Source organism: Lynx rufus, unplaced genomic scaffold, assembly GCF_022079265.1.
Source record: "Lynx rufus isolate CCGP_SWC_20201006 ecotype Redwood Valley unplaced genomic scaffold, mLynRuf1.p SCAF_49, whole genome shotgun sequence".
Classification (NCBI taxonomy): domain Eukaryota; kingdom Metazoa; phylum Chordata; class Mammalia; order Carnivora; family Felidae; genus Lynx; species Lynx rufus.
In genome coordinates this window covers 578,946-601,416 of record NW_025814866.1, presented here as the reverse complement: position 1 = coordinate 601,416, position 22,471 = coordinate 578,946, and the positions used below count along the sequence as shown (strand labels likewise).

Below are 22,471 nucleotides of genomic sequence, written 5' to 3'. Positions count from 1 at the left end.
GGAAGAGCCGCATCGGGTGGAGAGTGGCCATCTGCCCTGCGAACACACACTTGACTCTGTGGCCACAGTGGAGGTCCCCAGGGAGGTGACCACCTTTCGTCTGAGCTGTGCTGCTCGGGCCGGCCCTATCCTCCTCCCGCTGATGCGAGGTCGGCTCTGCCCACACCCCTCCTGTCTCCCTTCAAAGGGACACCAACCTTGTCTGTCCTTGAAAGTAATGATGATGCTAATAATCTCAGGGGGAAAAAAGGCAACAGAATCCACTGGGTGGAACGAAACCTGGTTTTGCTCTTTGAAAATGGCAACACATCAGCTATTTGGTCCGTTGGTTTAGGCTTAACTTCCTTGGGTGGCTTCTGGCTGATCTGGGCAGGGGTCATCTCTTCGGAACTCCCCTCCTGGGGAAAAAGGACAGCCCCCCTCATCTTGGTCACCATCCCCTCCCTCCAAATCCTTTTGTTTGTAAAGAAAAGGTGTCTAGAAGCATTTGTCTCTGGAACAATTACTTTAAACATGGTTACAATACAGACTTCAGTTCAAACACAGAAGAGATTTACTTAGCAAATTTCCTTTCACCCACCAAAAATTACACAAATATAAGCCTCAACACCACAGTTAAGAGGACCAGTAGAGAGAACCTCATGTTTGGAACACAAAAGGAGAAAGAAAAACCAAACCAAACCCAAACGGAAAAACCCCAGAACAATGGGAGGGTGAAGGAGGAGGGGAGGAGAGCAAACACAGCACACGTTACAGTGTCCGGGTACACGGGAGCCCAGCGCGAGGAAAGGGCTCGGCACACATTGAGTAACAGTCCTGGTGATATTTGGTCATATATTCATCAACTACTGACTCTGGAGCGGCCGTTATTGATTGAAGCAGTGACAAATCAAACGGAAAAGGAGGCCTTGGTAGCAAGGGAAGGAGCAGGCTTCAAGTTCTGCAAGCCTTTTGCACTCCACCGTCCAGCTCCCCAGAAACACTCGACTGGGTGGGCCCTGCTCCGTCCAGGCGGGCGAGAGGTCACCGTGTGAGGCTAACTCGGGCGCTGATTTCAGTCGGAAAGCACGTGCTTTCAGTGGACACATGTGGACACCCACCTGTTAGCGGCAAACACCGGCGGCAACGGCCCCCTCGCCTCGTCTGCCCCCACCCCAGGCTGGGTGGGAAGGACGCTGTGACCCACCGCTAATACTGACCGCAGGCTGGAGCCGGCCCCACGCTGGGCCCACAGGCTGCCCCGGCCCGGGGCCTCCGAGGGGCCCACGGCTAGCCTGGCCACCCAAAGGGCTTATGAGCGTTTCTCTTTTGGTTCAGGCCTCAGAAGAAGTACTGATGCAGGGAGGGAAGCTTTTGGCCCTGGTGATTATAATGCTCTCTGCTTTGGAAGAACAAGTTTCTGGGTTTTGTTTTTTTGTTTTTGTTTTTGTTTTTGGTTTTTTTTTGGTGTTTTTTACTTACTTAAAAAAAACGATCAAAAAGAAGTGTTACGGCTAAACTCTAGCGGATATTGCTCGTTAAGAATTACAAAAGCAAATGCGGTTACTCGTAGGACGGGGGAGAAGAGAAAGGGATGTTTCTGGAGTCTTTGCCACCTCCTAGAGGGGACCCGGTGGACTCTCGTATGTGGTTCTGGGGTCCCTGGTGCTCTACCTGGTGCAGCTCACACATTCAGAGAGGTGACAGGCCCCCCAGCTCCCCTCCAGTCTCGGCAAAGCGGAAGCCCTACTGGTGGGGAGGTCTGTTGAGCCGGCCCTCCAGACGCCATCACTCTGACTGCGTCACCGGGAGGGGCGGGGGCGGGGGGTCAGGCCACCCCCCTCCCCGTGGACTCCAGCTGCCCCACCCAGACGGCAAAGGGGGCCAGGTGGTGCCAACTACATTCCAGACTTTGCCAGGGCAAGGAAGCGCTCTCGCGCCCACCCGCTGAGGTGAACTGACTCGCACCAGCATCCTGGGACCTTTCTCACGAGCATGGGAGAAACAGTGCAAAACCCGGACGCTGCCTGGAGCCTCCTTAGCTTGGCACAGGGAAGCCCTTAAAAGAAGCGAGGAAAGACCACGGATCTGCTTGGACGGAAGAAGTGACCAGCAGACAGATTTGTAGTTTTTTGTGTTTTTTTTTTGTTGTTTTTTTGTTTTTTTTGTTTTTTGTTTTTTATTTTCCCTTGTCCTATGCTATGGTTATCAGAAATATTGTAATTAAGCAACAGGTATAATTTTAACAGGTCTTTTTGTGTGTGTGTGGAGCCACAAGCAAAATGAGTTTATAATTGTGCAATATACAGATATATATATAAAAATTCAACTGCTCTGTGTGTCTAGTTGGTGCATTAAATAAAAGGGACAGAAAAACTAAAAGCGAAGCTAAAAAGCAAAACAAAAGCCCAGGATAGAGACCGAGCAGGCCTATGCGTATAGTCTATAAGGTACTGGATATAATCAGGGTCACCAGGAGGAACAGCTCTGTCACTGGACACACAAACACTGAGGGAGAGGGACTACCAGTGGGCAGGAGCCAAACCTCTTGGCCTTTTCATCTCATTGTCTCTCGCTGCTGAGGACCTGAGAAAAGGGGAGCCGGAAGGGGGCGGGGGAGCAAAGGCAATTTGCAGGTTTCCCGGATGCTCTCAAACTCCAAGGCCGGACTTCCCTTCCGGAGGGTCTCGGTTCCGCCCGGCACCTGTTCTTACACCTGCCGTCCCTCCGGCCCAGGGGCTCTCGCTGGTGAGGGGCGAGGGGGACACGCACCACAGTGGGTGCTCAGGCCACTGTCTTCCCCTCCGACCGCAGAAGGGAGCACCGCTTCACCTAGGCCCTGGGCCCCAGGGAGAGCAGAGCGGGGGAACGTCCTCAGGGCACAGGTCAAGGCTGAAAGGGACACCTCACCCTCACCTTCCTAGTTGCCTGGGCCCTAGGACCCTAGAACTCCCTTTTTCCTGAAAAACCAGCACTTGGGGAGGGCCCTGTCGAGATGAGAAAGGAGCAAAGAACAGGTGGTGCTCGGTGGTGAGGACGTCGCAGGCCTCTGGAGTCACTGGTGAAACTCTGCTTCCCACACCAAGCGCTGGGCTCCTACAGGTCTGGGACCAGGCGGGCGGCCCCACAGGACAGGATGGCCCCGAGCCTCAGACCCAGCAGCTTCAGGCTGGATTCCCCTTTTCCTGCAGCACTCACCACATGTCAGGCCAAGCTCCAAGTTGTTTTAGATCAGCATTTCTGCAAAAGCTTGGTCTTATTCATTCAGCAACATTGAAATGTGGTTTTCTGCCAAATGTTTTCTAGGTTTTCCTTCTGAATTGTCAAGAACAGGTTTCAGTGTTCACTTTTTTTTTTTTTTTTTTTTTTACCAGTTAATATGTAACTTCAGACCCTGGGGGAGGCAGTATCCTAGCGATTGATAACAATTAGACTATGCCTTTTCTAAAGATCGATAACAGTAGCTGAAAGAGAAAGACGCAAAAATGGAGACTCAACAAACCCCTCCAGAGTGGACGAGTTTACTGATGAAGAGAGCAAAGGGGGGGCCCTTACAGAGAACAGAGTAAGATCAGGAACGCGACACGGTGGGGCCGCAGGGGCACAGGAGCAGGGCTTCTACCACAGGCGGGGCGACGCTGCCATTGCTTGCCCCCACCCCCAACCCCACCCCCACGAGCCAGGACTCCGGGAACTGGCTAGGCAAAGGCCCGCAGGGCTCTAGACATAGCTCGCTTCCTGAGGTCTGGCCCATCAGTCCTAGAATCTGTGTGTGAAACTCCGATCAGGAAACGATTCGGGGTGACACTGGCTAGGAAAGGGTGCGCAAAAGGCTTCTCCAAGAACCGGCACCTGTGACCTTCCCTGGCTCCATCAGCCCCGAGAGCTGGGTGGGAATGCTCTGGAAAGGGGGCACGGAGTTCGGCTGCCGGGCTCTACCTGGGCCCTGCAAGATCCAGTCGGCCCCACCTGGTGAATTCAGTTCATACCTTTTGCTCCTTCCTGCGCTTCGGCTGCTTTATTAAAAGTTACTTAGATGCAGAGGTCCTGTCAGCTAGAGAAACCCCTTTCCCTCTAAACATGGCAGTTTGTTTCGGACTAGTACCCTCTTTCACACCCCCGTCACAGCAGTGAAAAGCTGGGCAGAGGAGCAGGTTTGTTGGGGCTCCTCCGGGTCCTAGTGCCACCACTGGTGGCCTCGAGCCAGGAAGGGTGCCCTTGAAGACTGTTGCCCACACCTGCACGGGGTCTCAGGAGTAGAAGCCAGGTGCTGGCTGTGGCCAGGGTCCCCGGGCCACCACCACGGCTTGTACCCTCCAGGAAGTTGAGGGGCTGGGGTCCTTGGGTAGTTTGGCACTGACGGACTTGGGGAACGGGGCATTTCTAGGTGTGTCCTGTGCCTTCTGATGTGGGAATACAGCAGCGGCAGAAGGGAGCTGTCTTAGAGCCTGGCTGTGGCTCAGTGCCCTGCTTCACTACAGTGTCAAGGCCAGCAATTCCACTGGTTAGGGCAGGCCCACCAGTGGGCAGGGCAGAGCTGGGCTAGGCATTGTGGGAGGAGCTCGAGGGCCTATGGCATTCTGTTGGGAGAGGAGGTAGTAACTAACAACTAGAACGAGGGCTGGGGTGACTGAAAGGGACTCTGTGACCTAGCCCCACAGACAGGTATCTAAAAGCTGTTGGTTAATTTCTGTACTCTTCACACAGTCCCTAAAAGATGCCCCCAATCTTCGGGGTGGCCGAGTACACACAAAATTGAGGTCACACCCCCAAACTGGGCTGGACACAGCTGGTGAGAATCCCATGGCCTGGCTTTCCCTCCAACCTCCTATCAACCTGACCCAGGACAGGGGTGGCATGGGAGCTGCAGGGCCCCTGCCTGCCAGGGCGACAAACCACCACGGCGACCTGCTTAATGGTGACTTACTCGTGGTGCTTTTATTAGGTGCAGAAGAGGGAATGTGGAGGAAAGGGGAGAAGGAGAGGAAACCCTACAGAGCCCCAGGCGCTGCCTGCGGCTTTGGAACTGTAAGGAGAAGCAGCCAGGGAGTGAGGGGCTGCAGGTCAGGCCGGGCAGAAGGAAAATGACACTTGAAACGCTGTGCCCTCAACCACCAACACCCAGGCAGCCCCTGAACGGTCCTGGGTGAAAGGGGGGGGGGCATGGTGGGCCCCACGCTCGTCTTCCCGGGACCAGATGGTACTGAGCTGATGGGGAGGCCAGCTCTTGTCTTGACACTGGTTCCAGGAGTCACATTCCACTGGACTAAGTGTAATGCATAAAAACCCAACCGACCAGAACGGACGGCGTCTCCACGACAAACTGGCCGGACGCTGTACTCGCGTGGATAGGCATCCTTTGTGGGTGCCGGGAGTGCGAGGCTACTTCGGGGTCAGGAGCCTTTTGTCCTTGAAGGAAGAGGGGTCCTGAAGGACTCGCCTCCTCCTCCAACCACCCCCCCTTCCCTTCCTGGGGAGGAGTCAGAAGTGAAGCCCAGAGGGTCGACAGCAGAGCGGGTCTGGTTGTGGGACTTGCTTTTGCAGCATAGGGGAATGGGTACAGAAACACTACGAAGGCCAACTATGATTCTGCAAACAGAATGGGGGCAAACTCCCTTGCTTCTAACCATTCCGGAAGAGACAAACGCGATTTTTTCTTAAGCTACTGATTGGAACTGTCAACTATGGTTCCTGATCACTAAGGACTGGCAAGGAAGTGCTAGACGGTTTTTAGGATGTTTCACTCCTTCATGGTTACACCGCAGTAAGGAAGCCAGGGGACAATAACTGAAATACACGAGACAACACGCACTTGACAGTTCATGGCAGCAGCTCGCATGGGACGTGCTTGTGGGTGTTTCTGGAAGCATAAGACTGCTGTCTCATTTGCTACTTTGATAAGGTACTTCTCAGTTGGACAGATTTAGATATAAGAGACATCTCTGTAAACACAGAAAAGGATATACCAATATGATGAAGATATGCAGCTAGATAAGGACTTCCTGAACAGAGAATGAGGGGATGGGGTCCTAAATGGAGACTGATCAAGGAACACCCACAGCAAAGCCAAGCCTCTAAGCCCCCACACCACAGCCCTGGCACAGAGGTGGAAACCTGGGGTGGGCTGGCCCCACCCAGTCTCCGGCAAGCAAAAGCCACACATTTTCCATCAGAAGAGAACTCGTGGTTAACTCAGAGGAGGAGCGGAGGGGCCAGGGGGCTAGGCGCTGGTCCCGGCCCAGATCTGGGGCACCTACATTCCTTCCCACCTGCTGCCTTGTTGCACTGCACTGTGCTAGCTGGGCCTGGAGGAGGCCAAGGTCAGGGCTGGGTTACTTAATGACTCTGGCAGGCCGAGGGGGCCTCTGTGCTACCCTCAGCTCCCAAATCCAAATCGGCCCAACTTCTCCTGCCTGTTTCTCTCAAGTAGAAGGTTCAGAAGGCCCAGAATGCAGGGTCTGACCAGGGAAGGGAGCTCCCTACGAGAGCAAGATCGTGCTGCTCTCTTGCCCTTCAGAGAAGCCAAGGTGCTAGGGCCAGGTGGACTCGGCAGAGCCCAGGGCTTCTTCAGGGCTCAGAACAGGGTGCGGCTGGGGCTGGGGCTGGGGCTGGGGCTGGCAGTGGGAAGGCCAAGGGCAGGATGAGATCTGGGGGACTGAGCTGACCAGCATCAACTCAGGTAAAGTTGGAGACTGTGGGTACCTGGCGCAGAAGGGATGAACGAGGAGGGAAGAAATGAAAGGGTGAATGAGAGAAGGCAGAAATGGAAGGACAGAAAAGAAACCAATCAGGAAGTCCTTATAAAATTGCAGCAAACACTTAGAGTTTCGGAGCTTCGTGGGAACCCTATGTGCTGAGCCCACTTTAAAACAAGCGCAGGTATATACAGATCCAGGTAGTTCTAAACACCGTCACGTCTGGTGGCTTGAGGGACAAAGTGTCACCAATTCAAGCCAGTTTGCTCTCAGAGCATGTTTGTTTTGAAGTGGGAACATGAAGACTCAATAGTGCAAATAGTTCTAAGCTGTCCCTAAAGGAGTAGAATTGGAAAGTTTTGGAAGAACATTTTCCCCTCCTTTCCCCTGGCCCCCCAACCTGTCCACTAGGCCTCTGTCTACCAGTCACAGACTGCTCTGAGCGACTAGGAATTCCATCGGCCCCACTGCTCTCTGCCACCCGGAGGAGTCGGGGCCAGCCTGCCCGCGCCCTGTCCTGCGGCTTCCACGGCCTCTCTCTAGCGCCACCCACTGGAGGACGGCCCCCCCGGCCGTCCTCTCTCCTGCGGCTCAGGCCAATCTACACCCAGCAGCTCAAGGACTGACTCCCTCCTAGCCATGCCGGAACTGGAGCGAACAGGTGCTTACTTCCCTGTTCTGTGAAATGTCCTAGTCGGTTTTGGATTGGGGCTGGCGTGGGGCCAGATTTGTGCCACCATGGGTGAGATCACACAGGCTGTAGCCACTGGCCATCTCTGTCTTTTTCTCTAAAGAATCCAACTGTCTCTCCTGCCTCACACCTCCTTGTCCCAACGTGGGTGGGGAACTGGGGCATAGGGGTGGGGCAGGGGAGGGGGAGAGGAGAGGGCAGACTGGGGCACCAACGGCACCGGCACCGAAAAACGGGCGTGTCCTCTCAAGCACTCACTGTCTGTCCCTAATGACCACACAGGGGGGAGGTCCGGGTGGGAGGGGAGGTGCAGGCACACCCTAAGAAGCCTGGTCAACAGCTTGTCTGGTCAGTAGTATCTGCAGCAAGCCTTGTTGAAGGAGCCTAGTTTAGAAAAGTGCAAAGCTACTTCTGGCCCTGGTTAGGTCTTCAACCTGACTGTGCTTGTCGGTAAGAAAAACATCCCAATGCTCCAACTACTCCCACCCTGAAGCCACGAAACTCTAAGTTTACTGAAAGAAAAAAAAATATTTTTTATTTCAGTTAATCGGGAAGCTTTGTCAGAGCCCTACCCATAAGGAGAAGAGACAACAGCTGCCTTTATTCTTGTTGGTTTGCTTTGCAATCCGCTCTGTGTAAAGTCAGCTAACTCTCTCGGTCACGGGCGTCCGGCTGTCCACAGGCTCCTCTCTGTTTGGCCTCGGCATGGAGGACGAGACAATGTCTTTGCGCTCTCCCTCCCCTCGGTGTTTGTACTTTTCTGCGGCCGTGGCAGCGGTCGCGACCGCGGGCTGAGTCTTAGCTGGCTCCTTGGGGCAGCCGTCGCTCTCCAGCGAGCCTCCTCTCGGCATCTTCTCCTCTTTGCAGACGCCGCTGCTCAAGTCCTGGGGCTCAGGGGGGCTGGCGGGGTCCTCGGAGCTCTGGGGCTCGGGCGGGGGCGGGGGCGGGGGCGGAAGCAGCGGCGCAGGCGCCTTCGGGGGCTCCGAGTGGTGGTGGTGGTGGTGGTGCTCCTTCTTGGGGGGCGAGGAGGCGCTGCCGCCGCGCCCCTTGGGGCTGCTCTCCTTGCTTTTCCGCCCGGGGCTTTTGCAGGTCTTCAGTCCCTTTCCGCTCTTCTCGCCGAGGGTGGACACCAGCAGGGGCTTCACCACCTCCTTCACCTCGATGCTGACGGTCTCCCGGGTCTTGCGCTTCTTGATGGGGAGCACGGTCTCCTGCACGGACCGGATAGAAGACTCCTTCACTGCTTTCTTTTTGGCCTCCGCAGCGGCGGCCGCCACCACACTACCTGGCTTTCGGCCCCGCTTCTTGGGGATGGCCTGGGGGTCGGCCTCGGCTTTTCGCTTCCTGCCGGGGCGTTTGATAACCATGACCTGGGCTGACGTGGTGGCCCCACCCCCTTCGGCCTTGCTCCCCGGCGAAGCTTGAAAAGGCATCTTGACCAGCAGCTTCCCGGGACTTTTCTCCAGGACCCTTTTCACCTGCACACCCTCTGATGCTGCTGCCTTGGGTCTCGCAGTGCCGCTCCCTTTGGGGCGTCCCCGACCTCTGCCAGTTCCTGGAGCTTTGGGAGATTTGGGCTTCTTAGGTGGTTTCTGCTCTCGCCGGGAGGGGCTCCCTCTCCCAGTTACCGTGAAGTCAAAATCATTAGGGTCCAGGGAGGTGTCGCCTACCTTTTCGAAGTACGCAATCAACTCCACTTTAGAGCGAAAGGCTTTTCCCTGGGGACTGTGGGAACAAATGGAGAGACACAAAGAATGATTAGAAGCTTCCACAGGAATGTCAGATATGGGGCAGAGCAGAATGTGGTGAACTCTCCGACAGGATGCTCTGCAGCTACGACCTGCCTGATGGTGCTATTGAGCGAGAGGCCAGTCACATTAGAGGAGAGCCAAACGGGCTAAAACAGAGGGGTGCGGCCACAGTCAGGTCGCGCTGGGTGGTGGTGGGCCCCTTTAGGGCGTGCTCCAATGACAGAACAGCTCAGTGCTGGCTGCTCTCTGGCTCTTGCCTGGATGCCCCTGACGATCCGTCTGCCACCAAGGCCCCTCCTCTGGCCGCCCCCCAAAGGGGCCAGGCCTAGGGACCCTCTTGAGCCACCAGGCTGGGGCCCACCCTGCTGGCTGGTGCCTGGGTCCAGTCAGTAAGTAGAGCACTCCTCTGTCTGAACCTGGACATGCCGCTTAGCCTCTCTGGGATCAGTTTCCTCATCTGTCAATAGGATAACGCTTTGCTCACCCTTCTCAGAGTTGTTGGAATCAAACGAGGTTGTCTGCAAATGTCCTTCAAAGTCTGTTAACCTTTTCTGGATCGTCTAAGGGCCAGAACTGAAATGCACTACTCATTCAGTCTTCCTCTGAAGCTCTGGCTTGGAAGTTACTCTGTTTCAATAGAAAATGCCCAACGACCAGCCCGAAGCTGGACAAATGCACAAAGGACAGCTGGAAAGGCACATGGTGCTCACTTGTGTCTCTCCCCGGAAGCCCTGTCAGAGAGCTCACCTTTCCCAACGTGATCCACAGAGTGGACCGAGCCCCGTCAACTCCAACCCTCGCTGTGGCCCTGGGCAGGCCCTACTGCTATGCCATCTTCAGACAAGACCCAAGGGCTGGTGGGGTAAAGTCACGCCCTGCTACCCTGTGCATGGCTCACTCAGGGCAGTGATCTCTGCACATGGTCATTCCAAACCTACCTGGTTGGGCCCGCAAGTGGTGTTCATTAGGGAAGTCCCCCCTCCCCGGACCCAAGATAGGGTGATGCACACACATTTTCCTGATCGACAAGCAATGAAGAGCTGCCGCTCTTAAGGGATCCCCATTAGTTTCTTAGCACCTGCCCCCCGCCTCCTGCCTACCCAGCCTTCCCTGCTCTGCAGACGACACGAGTTGCCCTTACTTACTTGATCAAATACACATCATACTTCCCAGCGGAGCGGCCAGATTTCCTTTGCTTCAGCTTTCGGGTCCAGCCTTCAGGCAGAGTGGGATCGTCATACATGGGTCCCCGGTCACGAATGATGGAGCGCCGCTGTTTAGGGGAGGCAGAAGCTTCCGGGACGGCTGGGGCTGTGCCTGACCCTTCTGAGGTCTCCGCTTTGCCTGCCTCTGCTGGTTCAGCAGAGTGGTGGGCGGGTGGCTGCAGGGGCTCATGCTTGCCCTCTTTGTCTTCTTTCTTATCCTTCTTCACCTTTTTGAACTTCAGAGGTTTGTCCTTGAGGCCCTGGAGATCCTGGTCTTCTGACTTTTCTTCCCTGAAGTGTTAAATAAGTATGTAAGCATCACAGGGAACACAACAGCAGTCTGTAGAAAACGTCAGCATCGGCAGGCCTGGAGCACGCCGGCGCGGGTGGGGCTCTGAGAGACAGGGCCGCTCCCCGCCAGCCGAAGCTCATCGGATCTTGACGCCTTTTCCCTTCAGGAGGTCTTTGGGGGCTTTGGGCTTTGCCCCCCTGCTGTGACCACTGTGAGGCCTTCTGCCCCACGCCCACCCCTAGCATGCAGGACAGTAAACAGCTTGTACAGGTGGCATTCTTCTGGATAGAAACACCATGTGGCTTCTTAGTACACTGCCTTGGAAGAGGCCACTTTACAAGCTGTGCCCAGGGGCCTCTGGGCTTGCTGGCTAACAAGAGGCCCTTGGCTGCTGGAGAGGGAGCTGCCCACCCAAAACGTGGGCAGGGCTACTCTTCATGAAGGCCTGGCTTGGGTGTTACTACGGCCTCTGTATTTTAGATTTTCTCCCATGCGTGCTTGACCAAAAGCAATTGTGGGGCACAGGACGACTCGCTGATGGTGACACAGCCTAGCACTACCCCCCGGGGAGGTGGCACACAGCACAGTGCTGTGGTAAGAACACGCAGGTTTGGAGCCAGCCAAGCTGAGCTCAAATCCTGACTTGGCGATTTCTAAACATGGACCTGAGCAAGTGACCTCAACATCCCATACGTCAGTTTCCCCATCTCAACAATAGGTACCAACACCCCAGAGGCACTATATAAAGACTGGCCAACTCGGGCAATCGCAAACGGTTGACATTCCCTTATAACACAGGACCGCCTCGACCAACGACCACCCAACGACCACCGGAACGGAGGGGCAAAGACCAAGGCACAGAGGAGCACCCTCCCCGCTCCTCCTCAACTGGCAGAGCTCCTTCCCCATACTTTGGCTCCACCTGGCAGGGTCCCTTCCTTGTGTGTGTCAGAAATGATCACCACGAGGCCCTGGGCCCTGGAATCAGAGCCTGGCCACGATGTTCTCAGGCAGGGCTTAGAGGGCTGGAACATGACCCGGGGCCGGGGAGGCTTGGGAGGAATTGTGGGCTCGGGATCGGCTGTCTGCTGGTCTCTCAGCAATTCATTCTAGAAAAGAATCCGACTATTCCTGTCCTCAGTATCTTAGCCCTAGAGCTGTCCGGTCCCATATGGCTTGTGTCAGCACTGGTCACTGCCTCACGGCCGGTCTGCCCCAAGCAACTTCCCCCTTGTTCACACAGGGGAGACTCCAATGAAGGCACTGTGGTGTGCAATGCAAACCTGATTCAAATGATGTGGGTAAGTTGCCAAAGGCATGTTAGTATCAGGACTTGGCACCATTAGGACATGCCTTTTTTGAACAGCTCAAGTCAGGGGTAGGGAGACAGGCTCACCCCTGAGATTCTCCCCATCCTGGGTCCTCCTCTAGCAGTTCAGGGCTCTGAGCCTGGCTCTCACGGTCACCCTGATTCAGTCCAAGGCCCGTAGGAGACTTTTTCTTGCTGAAAAGTGAGGGTCCCTAGCCTGTTACAGCACAGAGCTTAGTTTTCCATTTTCACAGTCTTAGCTTCCCAGCAGGAAATGAAGAAGGATCCTGGGAAGCTGGGCGTGGCCTGCAGCCCACCATCACATAGAGGAGAAAGGGAGCTTGTCAGCATCAGAGTGGTGGATGGACTGGAACAGTCACTTTCACACAGTCTACAGGGGTGCTGCTGAAGGCCAGGGCTGCTCCCTGGAAGCTGGACAGTCCTGGAGTCAGAGAACAACACTGCACCCGTGGGAAAGGTCTGGCTTCTTCAGAATGCTCACTTATATTCCCCAAATAGTTTAACCACTGTGAGGTCAAGTACAAACCACATGTCCCAGGAACTCCTCTTAGATACAATCAAGGGTGTCGATGCCATCAATGGCAATCCCTTCTAGAACTCTATCCTCAAGAGACACTCCCAGAAATGCAAAACACAATAGGTGTAGGAGGTTATTTGTAACGGCATTATTTTTCGTGGCCCGATACTGCAGACAACTCAAGACGGCTGCCAGCAAGGATGTGAGGAATGGGCAACACCATGGCCACAGCGTGGACAGCCATGCAGCTGGAGAGGGTGGAGCCCCTGCAGATCGCCTACAGATCGATGGACCATAGGCCGCCTTTCGCCTTTCACGTGATCAACGAGGTAAGAAGCGCTTCCTAGTCCTGGGTGGGTGCGAATGAGGGAAGGTACAGGCACAAGGTAAGACGTCTTGGAATCACGTACGAGCTTACATCATAACCAAAATGAAAATGAAAATAAGAGGTGACAAAACCATACTATATTGAATACAAACACAAACAAATGAACTGTGTATCAAACTGACAACATACCGCAGAGAAAAGATTTATTTCAAATATCTCTGACCACAGTGCTCTGCACATCCTTGGTGGGATATATCTAAGACCGAGTATGACACGTCAGGGGCAGGGAATGCACCCTGTGTCCATGGAGGGAACCAGGCCAGCCCCTGGGAGAAGTGGGTGGTTGTGGTTCTGAGGTGGCCTGTGGGGGTGGAAAGGCAGGGGAGTGCTTAGAAGGAGAAAGGGAAAGTCAAAGGACACAGGGGCTGGCTGGAAGGGCTCCTTGCACTAGATGACACTGTGGCAAGGGGAGTATCCAAAAGAACACACTGACTGGAACACAATGAGGGACAAAAGAGAGAAAAGCCTACAGGAGGCAAGGGGGCAAGCCATATGGCTATGTGCCAGAAGGTTCTGGGCAGCAGAGAGGCCTCAAGAGAGATGTGGAGGGCTTTGTCAGGTTGCTACTGGGGCGCCTTGGGTGGGGGGTGGGACGAGGGCTCTTATCTTCAAAGGATCACTCTACTTTTCGATCAGAGCAGACTGTGGGGAGGCCAGAGAGGAAAGCAGGGAAGACCCGTGAGAAGCCTGTCTTTTTAAATGTTTGTTTATTTTTGAGAGACAGAGCATGAGCAGGGGAGGGGCAGAGAGAGGGAGACGCAGAATCCGAAGCACATTCTAGGCTCTGAGCTGTCAGCAGAGCCCGACATGGCGCTCGAACCCATGAACTACGTGATCATGACCTGAGCCGAAGTTGGCCGCTCAACCATCTGAACCCCCCAGGCGCCCTGAGAAGCCTGCTCTTGCAGTGGTCTCCTTGTGCCCCAGGGTGCAGACAGCGGAGGGTCTGGGATGTGATGAGGGGTGGAACGACAGAGCTGACAGGCAGGCTGGTGTGGGTGAGGGGAGGGGATGAACTGAGGATCATGGCCAATGCCTAGGAGGATGGTGGTGCCACTGACTGAGGACAGGGAATCCTGGGCCAGGAACAGGGGCTGGTTATAGCCACCTTGACAGAGGTTCAAGGAGAGGAGAACGTAGCTCTTTGATACTAGTCACAGAGGGGAGACCAAGCTGTGCCCAGACTCTGACTCGGGCCCAAGTGAACTGTTCGGGTTTTTTAAAAAAAGCTTTTTATTGTGATAAAACAGTTATAACATAAAATTTACCTTTAAACCCTATCTAAGTGCATAATAAACAAACTTTTTTTTTTAAAGTAGGTTTCACGCCCAGCGTGGACCCCAATGCAGGGCTTGAACTCATGACCCTGAGATCAAGACCTGAGTCGAGATCAAGAGTTGGACGCTTAACTGACTGAGCCACCGAGGTGCCCCATAAACGAACTTTTAATAGCACCAAAGCTGAGGAATAAAAGGGCCTTTAACTCTGTGATATTTTGGTTCTTTTATTTTTAAAAAATGTTTATTTTTGAGAGAGTGAGCGAGAGAGCGAGTGTGTGTGCGCCTGCAAGCAGGGGAGGGGCAGAGAGTGAGGGAGACACAGGATCTGAAGCAGGATCCGTGCTGGCAGCAGAGAACCCGAAGCAGGGCTCGAACTCACAAACCGTGAAATCATGACCTGAGCCGAACTCGGACACTTAATCGAATAAGCCACCCAGGTGTCCATATTTTAGTCCTTTTAAGTTAAAATTCTGTGAAGCAGCTATGACAATATGGTGATTTTCAATTCTGTGCACCGAGGTGCACACAGGTGTTGGCTACTTTATTTTGACTGCTACTTCTCTACAAAAACAAATGACAAAAGCCCACAAAGAAGCCTGGAGGCCATTCTACTGGGCGTGGACTGGAGGTAAAAATGCAAAACAGGTGTAATCCACCTGCTCAGTCCTAGGGTGCCCCAACTCCCTAAGGCCTCCCCACCAGGGGTTTATGGAGTTTGCTGAAACACATACTTTTTCAGACACCAAACAGCCCTCTTTATCATCCCTTGAATCAGACCACTTATATATGCATGCACACACAGAATCTTGAGATGAGAACGGAGCGAGCACCTAGTTCCCAAGTTCATATATTCTGGAGTTGAGAGTACCCTCAGAAAAGCCACCCACCCAACTCTTCAGGGTTACAGATGCAAAGGAAGTCCAACCACACAAGACAACTCATCTGAGGTCACAGTTGAGTTGATGTGTGTTCATCAACCACCCTTGCCTTGAGCCGGACTCTGCCAGGGGGTGGGACGTCAGAGCAGAATTAACATCATTCTTTGGTCTTCAAGAGCCCTGTTTAATCAGGGGGACAACGAAGTAACAAAAAAACAGTGGCAGCCTTCCCGGCTCCAGGCACAGGGGAAGCCCAGAGATGGGGATTCCCCGGAGGAAGAAGGCCTGAGCTGGGTTTCGGGGCTGATGGAGCTCCACCAGCTGGCAAGAAGGGCTCAGGACAGGCCAGCGATATCAACAGCCCCATCCCTAGGAGGAGGAGCGACTAACGACACCTACCCTGTGTAAGCAATGTCTCTGGACTGGCTCCTTTCTCATCTTCTTCTGGGTTAAGATGGCACTTCTGAGAAGCCGTCCCTACTCCTGCCCCACCCCCCAATCCCATGAGCAAGAACGCCCTACGCACCCCAGTGTACTTGGAATACACCACTATGTAGGTCAATGCCCCCTAGACAGCGTGTGCCTTCTTAACCGTCATCTCTCCACTCGATGCACAGGGCCAGGCACAGGAGTGCCAAGTGGTCACCACAACCCAGACGCTGTACTACCTATGCTTCTTTTGATGGCTGTATCCCTTTGACTAACAGCTTTGACGAGCACGGGCTAGCTTAACAACCAAGCAGGCACGCTCTGAGTAAGCGAATAAATGATGAGTTTGGGTACTACTGTAGCCTGCTGAGTGCTGGCGGGTTGGAGCTGGCAGGGGACGAGGCTGGGGCAGTCACAGTGAGGGCCTGGGAGCACAGGCAGTGACAGTCTATGGTGATGGGGAGGGTGGGGTCACGGGGGCAGCAGTATGGAGGATGGCTACACTGGGAGGATGGGCTCTAGGCTTCCAAGGAACAGCATCAGGTCTGTAGATGCTCCTCCTGTGCAAACTACGTAAAATGCTAGACCGAACGTCTTCTAGAAGACACTGGAGAAGACACTTTAAAAAGTTTTACCTGCACTTGCAAGCTGGTGAAAAAGCAAGGAATATACGGTTTAAAGAGTAAGGGAAGGAAGGTAGGGGATCCTGTTGTACGGAGAAATCTGGCAGGCGCCCCCCTTAACAGGTGATCAAACTGAGCACCACTGGCCATGGCAGAAGTGCCATGCAGGAGGACCATCAACACTGTCCCATCCTGCAAGAAGAGGTAACTAAGGTCATAAGAAAACAACTGGAAGAGTCCAAAGAGAGGGGGGCATTCCACCCAACTGTGGAACTGGACCCTTCAAAACCGTCTGCGGCCTGGAAGAAAAAGTTCGGGAGCAGCTCCCAATTAAAGAGGACAGACAGCACGAGGCAACAAGCGATCCGGTACCGGCCCCTGGCTCGAAGGCACTAAATGGGTAGTAATGGGGCATGTGGGGAACATGAAGATGGTCCCATGTTAGCACGGCGCCAAACTCCTGAGGGTCAAAGTGCACCGGATGCTCTTAGGAGTGTGATGCAGCGGCCGTGACTCAGGGAAACGCATGGTACTGACATGGCAGCACGGTTGAAAAGGGGTGTGCGGAAGACATCCGTGTCACCGAAGCTGTGCTGGTTGACAGCAATATTCTGAAGCAGTTTCGGGCAAGCTTTCTAACAATGAAAGGGAACACCTTCACATTACACGAATACATTAAGAGGGACAGCTGGAATCCCTGTGGAAGTGCCTTTGTTTAGTGGCTCAAAGGCCCACGATGTTTTCCACAGTGTTATGCTCTATATGGTGAAGCTGTGAGCGTGAATGAAGGGAAGGTGTCAAGATATTTTCCGGTGTTTTTTAAAAAAAAAATCCTTGCTGAAGGCAGCCCTGCCTAGGACCCTACTTTAAATGTCAAAAGAACCGTGCGGTAGAATCTGTGTCTCATGTGCAAAGCAGCACAAATCTGGGGGTCACGGTGAAAAGGGTCGGCTGACGGCAATGCTGGGCGCAAATGCCAGCAGGGAACTCGGTGTGCCCTGGTGTTCTGTGTTTCAATGAAAATTTTAGCCAGAATCATCTCTGGTGTCGTTAGCAAGCCCTGGTTACCAAATCACATAGGTTCGGCGTGGTGTACCCCACGTATTTTTCCCCATAACAACTCTTTTTATTGTGTCATTTGTAGAACACGGGATTTTTTTTTCCCAGAAATGCACATATCACATTGGAACAGAAAGGCCTTCACTAACCTTAAGTATCTACGAAGCATGAAAAGCTCTTGAGTAATAAAACATTATCTAGTAATTGTGCTGCTAGAACGCAAACATTAGATCCAATCTTTTCTTTGATCTGGTGAAGGAAAATCAGAGTTGCAGGAATCTTGTTTTCGAGCCAAATCACTGTATCCCAAGGGGTTTGATGGAGAGCACTGCCTGTACTTTGATAACGGAAGGAACCTACAGTAACCCTGCGGAAGACCGCTCTGGGAAGCTGCACCCGGCACTCGTTTGGCCCCAGGCTCCTGTACATTACAGGGGTGCAGGCAACCAACGGTTGGCAGGTGTGGCTGGCCCAACAACTGAGACTGAGGAAGGACTACTCAGTCCCCAAGGCTTTCGGATTACAAAAGAAAAAGGCTACAAAGCCAGGTGAAAGCAGCGGCTGAAAGGTGCTTTTCACCTGAATTGGCATCCAGCTCCCTCCAAAGTGAGCTCCAGGGAACCTTCCAGAGGCACAGCAATATCCCGGTCCAATCTCAGTCATGTTCGCATGGGGGCCAATGTCAGGATATAGCATTTCTCAGCACCTTTCATTTCTAGTCACCCATTCCCCTGAGTTGCAGAAGGAGCCCAAGTATCACAGTGGGGCCGCGACCCATGAGGGCAAGGTGGTGGCTACTTCCTCAGGCGAAAGGCCAGGGAGCAGAGGAGACAGAAACGGCCTTCTGGCAGGGGCTGCTTCCACCCTGCAGCGTCATTCACTCGGTGCTTCCAATCCTTCCTACCCTCGGTCTGAGCCGCAGAATCTCAGAATCGAGGCGGCTTCTCTGCATGAATCAATAAAGGCAGCAGCACTCTGAGATGCCAGCTTCAGCCCCTTTAGAGATCTGAGAGAAATCAAACTGGCACTGGAAGAGAGTCTCAGTGGTGTCCGGGGAGCAAAAGAGCAAATGGGGTTCTGCTCAAAGGCTACAGCCGTAGAACCTGAAGTTCAGTGGCTCTGAATTCAGTGTATTTTTTTAATACCCCAGTTTTCAGAAGATGCAAGAGAAACCGCCTATGTTTTCAAAAACTAAATAAAATACAGCTCTTGACAGTCAAAGGGAGAATCTTCCCCAAGTGATGGCCCCTGGTGCCACACACTAGCTCTCCTCTTCACAGCACGAGGCCGTCACACGTGGGCAAAGACAAGCAGGGCCCCACCAACACTGCTGCTGTGGAGAACAGGCAGGCGGCAGCTCCTGAAAAGGTCCAACATGGAGTTCCCACATGACCCAGCAAGTCCGCTCTAGGTGTAGACCCAAGGGAACTGAAAACAGAGACCCGAAGAGGTATTTATACACCTGTATTCACAGCAGCATGATTCACAGCAGCCAAAAGGTAGAAGCAACGCCTGTGTCTGCTGACGGACGAGTGGACCAGCAAAATGTGGTCTATCCATACACTGGAATGTTGTTCGGCCTTAAAAAAGAAGGACATTCTGACCCAGGCTACAACATGGATGAACCTTGGGGACCCTGTGCTGAGTGAAATAAGCCAGCCACGAAAAGACAAATACTATATGATTCCATGCATAGGAAATGTTTAGAACAGGCAAATCCACAGAGACAGAAAGTAGATTAGTCATTACCAGGGGCTGGGAGTAGTGGGTAACAGGGAGGGACTTCTCGAGTACAGAGTTCTTTAGGGGTGATAAAAATGTTCTGGGACCAGGCAGAAGTGATGGTCGCACAACACCGTGAACGTACTAAATGCCACTGAACTGTACACGTTAAAGGGTAAATTTCACGGTATGTGAATTAGATCCCGATTTTTGTAACATCCCGCTAAAATGACAGCTGACTTTGTCTATTGCCCTAAATCATAAAGGTAGGTTTTATGATGCCTCAGCAGGACTCAGAGCCCGCAGCTGTCTCCAAGCAACCCTGGCTGGCTGGCCGCAGGAGGAGCCCAGGCAAGTGGCCGTGCCGTCTGTCTGAGGAAAAGAGGCCAGCGTGGAACCAAGGGTGATACATGCCAGTAGACTGGACCAAGCTGACCTGAATGCCATCTCTGAAGCCCAGGACATGGTAACCATGACAGCTGGAAAGAATTTAGTTCAAGAAGCTTAATGACATAAAAAGAAAAAAAAGTTTAATGACTAGGCATTTAGCCGAGTTGAAGGTTGTTGGCTAAATATTGAGGGTGTTTGATCCATCTTTTTTTTTTTTTTTTTTTTTTTTTTTTTTACTGTGGTAAAACACACATAAAATTTACCATTAGCGGCACTTAGTACATTCACAGCGTTGTGCAGCCATCACCACTATCTAGTTCCGGAACATCTCATCACCCCTCGGGGAAACCCCACACCCATTAAGCAGTCATTCCCCCAGGCCCCCTTACTTCCGGCACTCGGCAACTACTAATTTTTCTGTCTCTATGGATTTTACCTGTTCTGGACATTTCATATACATGGAAACATACATATGGCCTTTTATGACTGCCTCCTTCCACTCAGCATGTTTTCTAGGTTCATTCACGCTGTAGTGTGTATCAGAACTTAATCCCCTCACGGCCAACATTCCATTGTATGAGAACACCACACTTTTTTATCCCGTACGTCTGCTGATGAACACCCAGGTTGTTTCCCCCTTTTAGATGCTATCACATCTGTGTACGAGTTTCTGCATGGGTATGTGTTTTCAATTCTCTCGGGTCTGTACCTAGAGTGGAAATACTCGGTCCTATGCGAATTCTATGTTTAACCTTCTGAGGAACTGCCGGGCTGCTGTCCACAGGGTTTCCTTTGGAGTTGATGAAAATGGTCTGGAACTAGACAGAAGTAACGGAGGGCAGCAGAAACCGCTTCCACTCTGGAATGCTTAGCGGGTAGGGGCAAGCTTTAAACAGAAGTGATCACAGTGAGGCCGCTGGGAGTGGCGCGAAGCAACGTTTCATCTCACCGACTCACTCATTCAGTAGCTGACATCCTTCAAGCACCTTCGAGGTACGGCAGATAAGCTGTGCCAGGGCCGGGGGCGCTACAGCAAAGAGACAAGCTTTCTACCGGCACCGCTTCTCTTTCTGCTGGTGCTGACCATCTTCTAAAGCAGACAGTACTGAAATCGGCAGTTGTGAGGAGTGTTGTGAAAGGGGAGACCCCAGAAGGGAGGGGAAGAACTCCAGAATATGGATGAAATGGCAACACTGTGACCCGAGGATGTGAGGCTGCTGGAGGCAGGGGGGAGGGTCCAAGATGGTAGAGCTGGTGAGGTTGTGGGTCATGACGGCAACCCAAGCAGGGTGGCTTCAGCCGCGTCTGTCTCCATGAAGGCAACTGTGCGGGGAGCTGGCCAGAGGAGAGGCGAACGGGAGGAAACCAAAAACCCAATCCTCATTCCTGATGTTTCTGCTATTTCGTCTCTTCCCCTGGAAAGCCCATGTTGTTTGACCTTGCTCTCCATTCTCTACCTTCCACAGCCAGCAACTTCTCTTCCATCACGTTCCCCGGTGCCTTTGCTCCTACATGCCGCAGGGTGCTCGTGGTGATCCTCTGCGCGAGTGCCCGGACCCTGGGCCTCCAGCGTCCTCATGACAAATATCCAGTCTTTTAAAAAACATTTTTTTTTACCATTTATTTATTTTTGAGAGAGAGATTGACAGAGCAGGAGCAGGGGAGGGGCAGAGAGAGAGAGGGAGACACAGAATCCCAAGCGGGCTCCAGGCTCTGAGCCGTCAGCACAGAGATCAACGCGGGGCTCGAACCCACGAACCGCGAGATCAGGACCTGAGCCGAAGTCCGACGCTCAACCGCCTGAGCCATGCAGGCGCCCCGACAAATATCCAGTCTTCAACATCCCAGCAGCCAGTTTCCACGTGCATTCACATATTTGCCTTTTTGGTCCCCGGCAGTACATTCCCACAGCTACCTCTTCCCCCACTTTTCTGTTGGTGCCGTTTTCTTCTTACCTTTGTATACTTTAAGTTTTACAGACTTTTATCAGAACGTTGGCTGCTTTTGTTGAAGAACAGAATATCTGCCAAAATAAATTTTCAACAGAAGCAATATGTGTTTGGGGGAAAAAAGGGGCAGAAAGGAGATCTCCAGTAACGGATGAGAGAACTCTGCAGAAGAGCCAGCTCACTTTGTTTTCCTTACTGTGCCTCCCCCTATAGTGTAGGTCACCTCCTATCTGCACGCCCGACAAGCTTCTTTTTCCCAGTGATGACGTCTGAGCCCACTGAAACGGCCAACAAAATAGAAAAAAGAAGGGAAATCTCTATCGGTGCTGGCAAATAAGGGTGCCAGCGACGGCTGAGGTACTCTGAGAGACTGTTGTAGATACGGCGCCATCGGGCTCCGTGTGAGTCCGGTACTGGTCGCACTGCTCTACCCTGCTCAGATACGGGAGTGCAGGAGGGACCCGTCAGCGAGGTCTGCACACAGGACTCCCCAACAGCCCTAGGAAATCTTCAAGGTCACAACAACAGGACCTCGGAGCCAGGCTGGCCTGAGGGCAGTTTGCTGGTGGCAAATGGAAGGGCCTGAAATACCACTAGTGCCCTCCACGGAAAGGCCAGTTAATAGGCTGGGGTGTTTCCCCGGGGAACTGCTGAGAAGGGGGAGAGCAGAGAAGGGCTGCAGTGCCCCAGGGAGCCCGCACTGCTGGAACACCCAGAAAGAGACACACAGGTATGGATGGAGGTTCCACCTGTCCCAGCAACCTCCCCAGCAGCAGCCTGGGCCCCCGCCCTACACCGACCCTGGCTTTGGATGACAGGGGTTCAAAGTCATGGGGAAGCAGTGAGCAAGCAGCAGGGACTAAAGCCTCCACCCCATAGATAACTCTGGGGACTGGCTAAAAAAGTAACACACCTGGTGACAAGAAAAAAATCAGCACATTCAGTCACTTCCCTGTGTCTAAACACTAACCAGGGAGAAAATACAACGGGAAGATTGAATACTGTTCTTGCAGCCCAGAGCCCACTGGAACTCCCTTCTCGGAGCTGGCATTTACCTGGAATGAGCACGTGTGAACAGCCAGAGCAAGTATGGGGGACAGGGCTGTGACTTGCTTCCTATGACCACTTCCACTTCCACTGCATCACATACCATACAACAGGATCAATTCCACATGGGTTAGAGAATTAGCTTCAAATGGCTGGTTACAACCTCCCACGGACTTGCTCCCTCCCAATCTCTAATAAAACCTAGAAACAAAGGTGGGAAGACGTGTGAGGGGAAGACTCTGTCAA

The 22,471-nt window shown here is 53.1% G+C and overlaps 1 protein-coding gene across 2 annotated transcripts; it reads right to left on the bottom strand.

Moving 5' to 3' along the window:
* Positions 1 to 7,873: 7,873 nt before the first annotated feature.
* On the bottom strand, positions 7,874 to 22,360 carry MECP2 (methyl-CpG binding protein 2). Of its 2 annotated transcripts, none has more exons than XM_047098505.1 (3): positions 22,234 to 22,360; positions 10,262 to 10,612; positions 7,874 to 9,090 (listed from the first exon to the last, which is right to left on the bottom strand). In XM_047098505.1, the coding sequence occupies exons 1-3, from the start codon at positions 22,329 to 22,331 to the stop codon at positions 8,007 to 8,009; spliced, it is 1,533 nt and encodes a 510-aa protein (XP_046954461.1). In that variant the 5' UTR covers positions 22,332 to 22,360; the 3' UTR covers positions 7,874 to 8,006. The 2 variants fall into 2 exon arrangements, with proteins under 2 accessions (XP_046954461.1, XP_046954462.1); XM_047098506.1 differs by lacking the exon at positions 22,234 to 22,360 and having other exon boundaries at positions 7,874 to 8,926; positions 9,036 to 9,090; positions 10,262 to 10,284.
* Between the last annotated feature and the right edge of the window lie 111 nt (positions 22,361 to 22,471).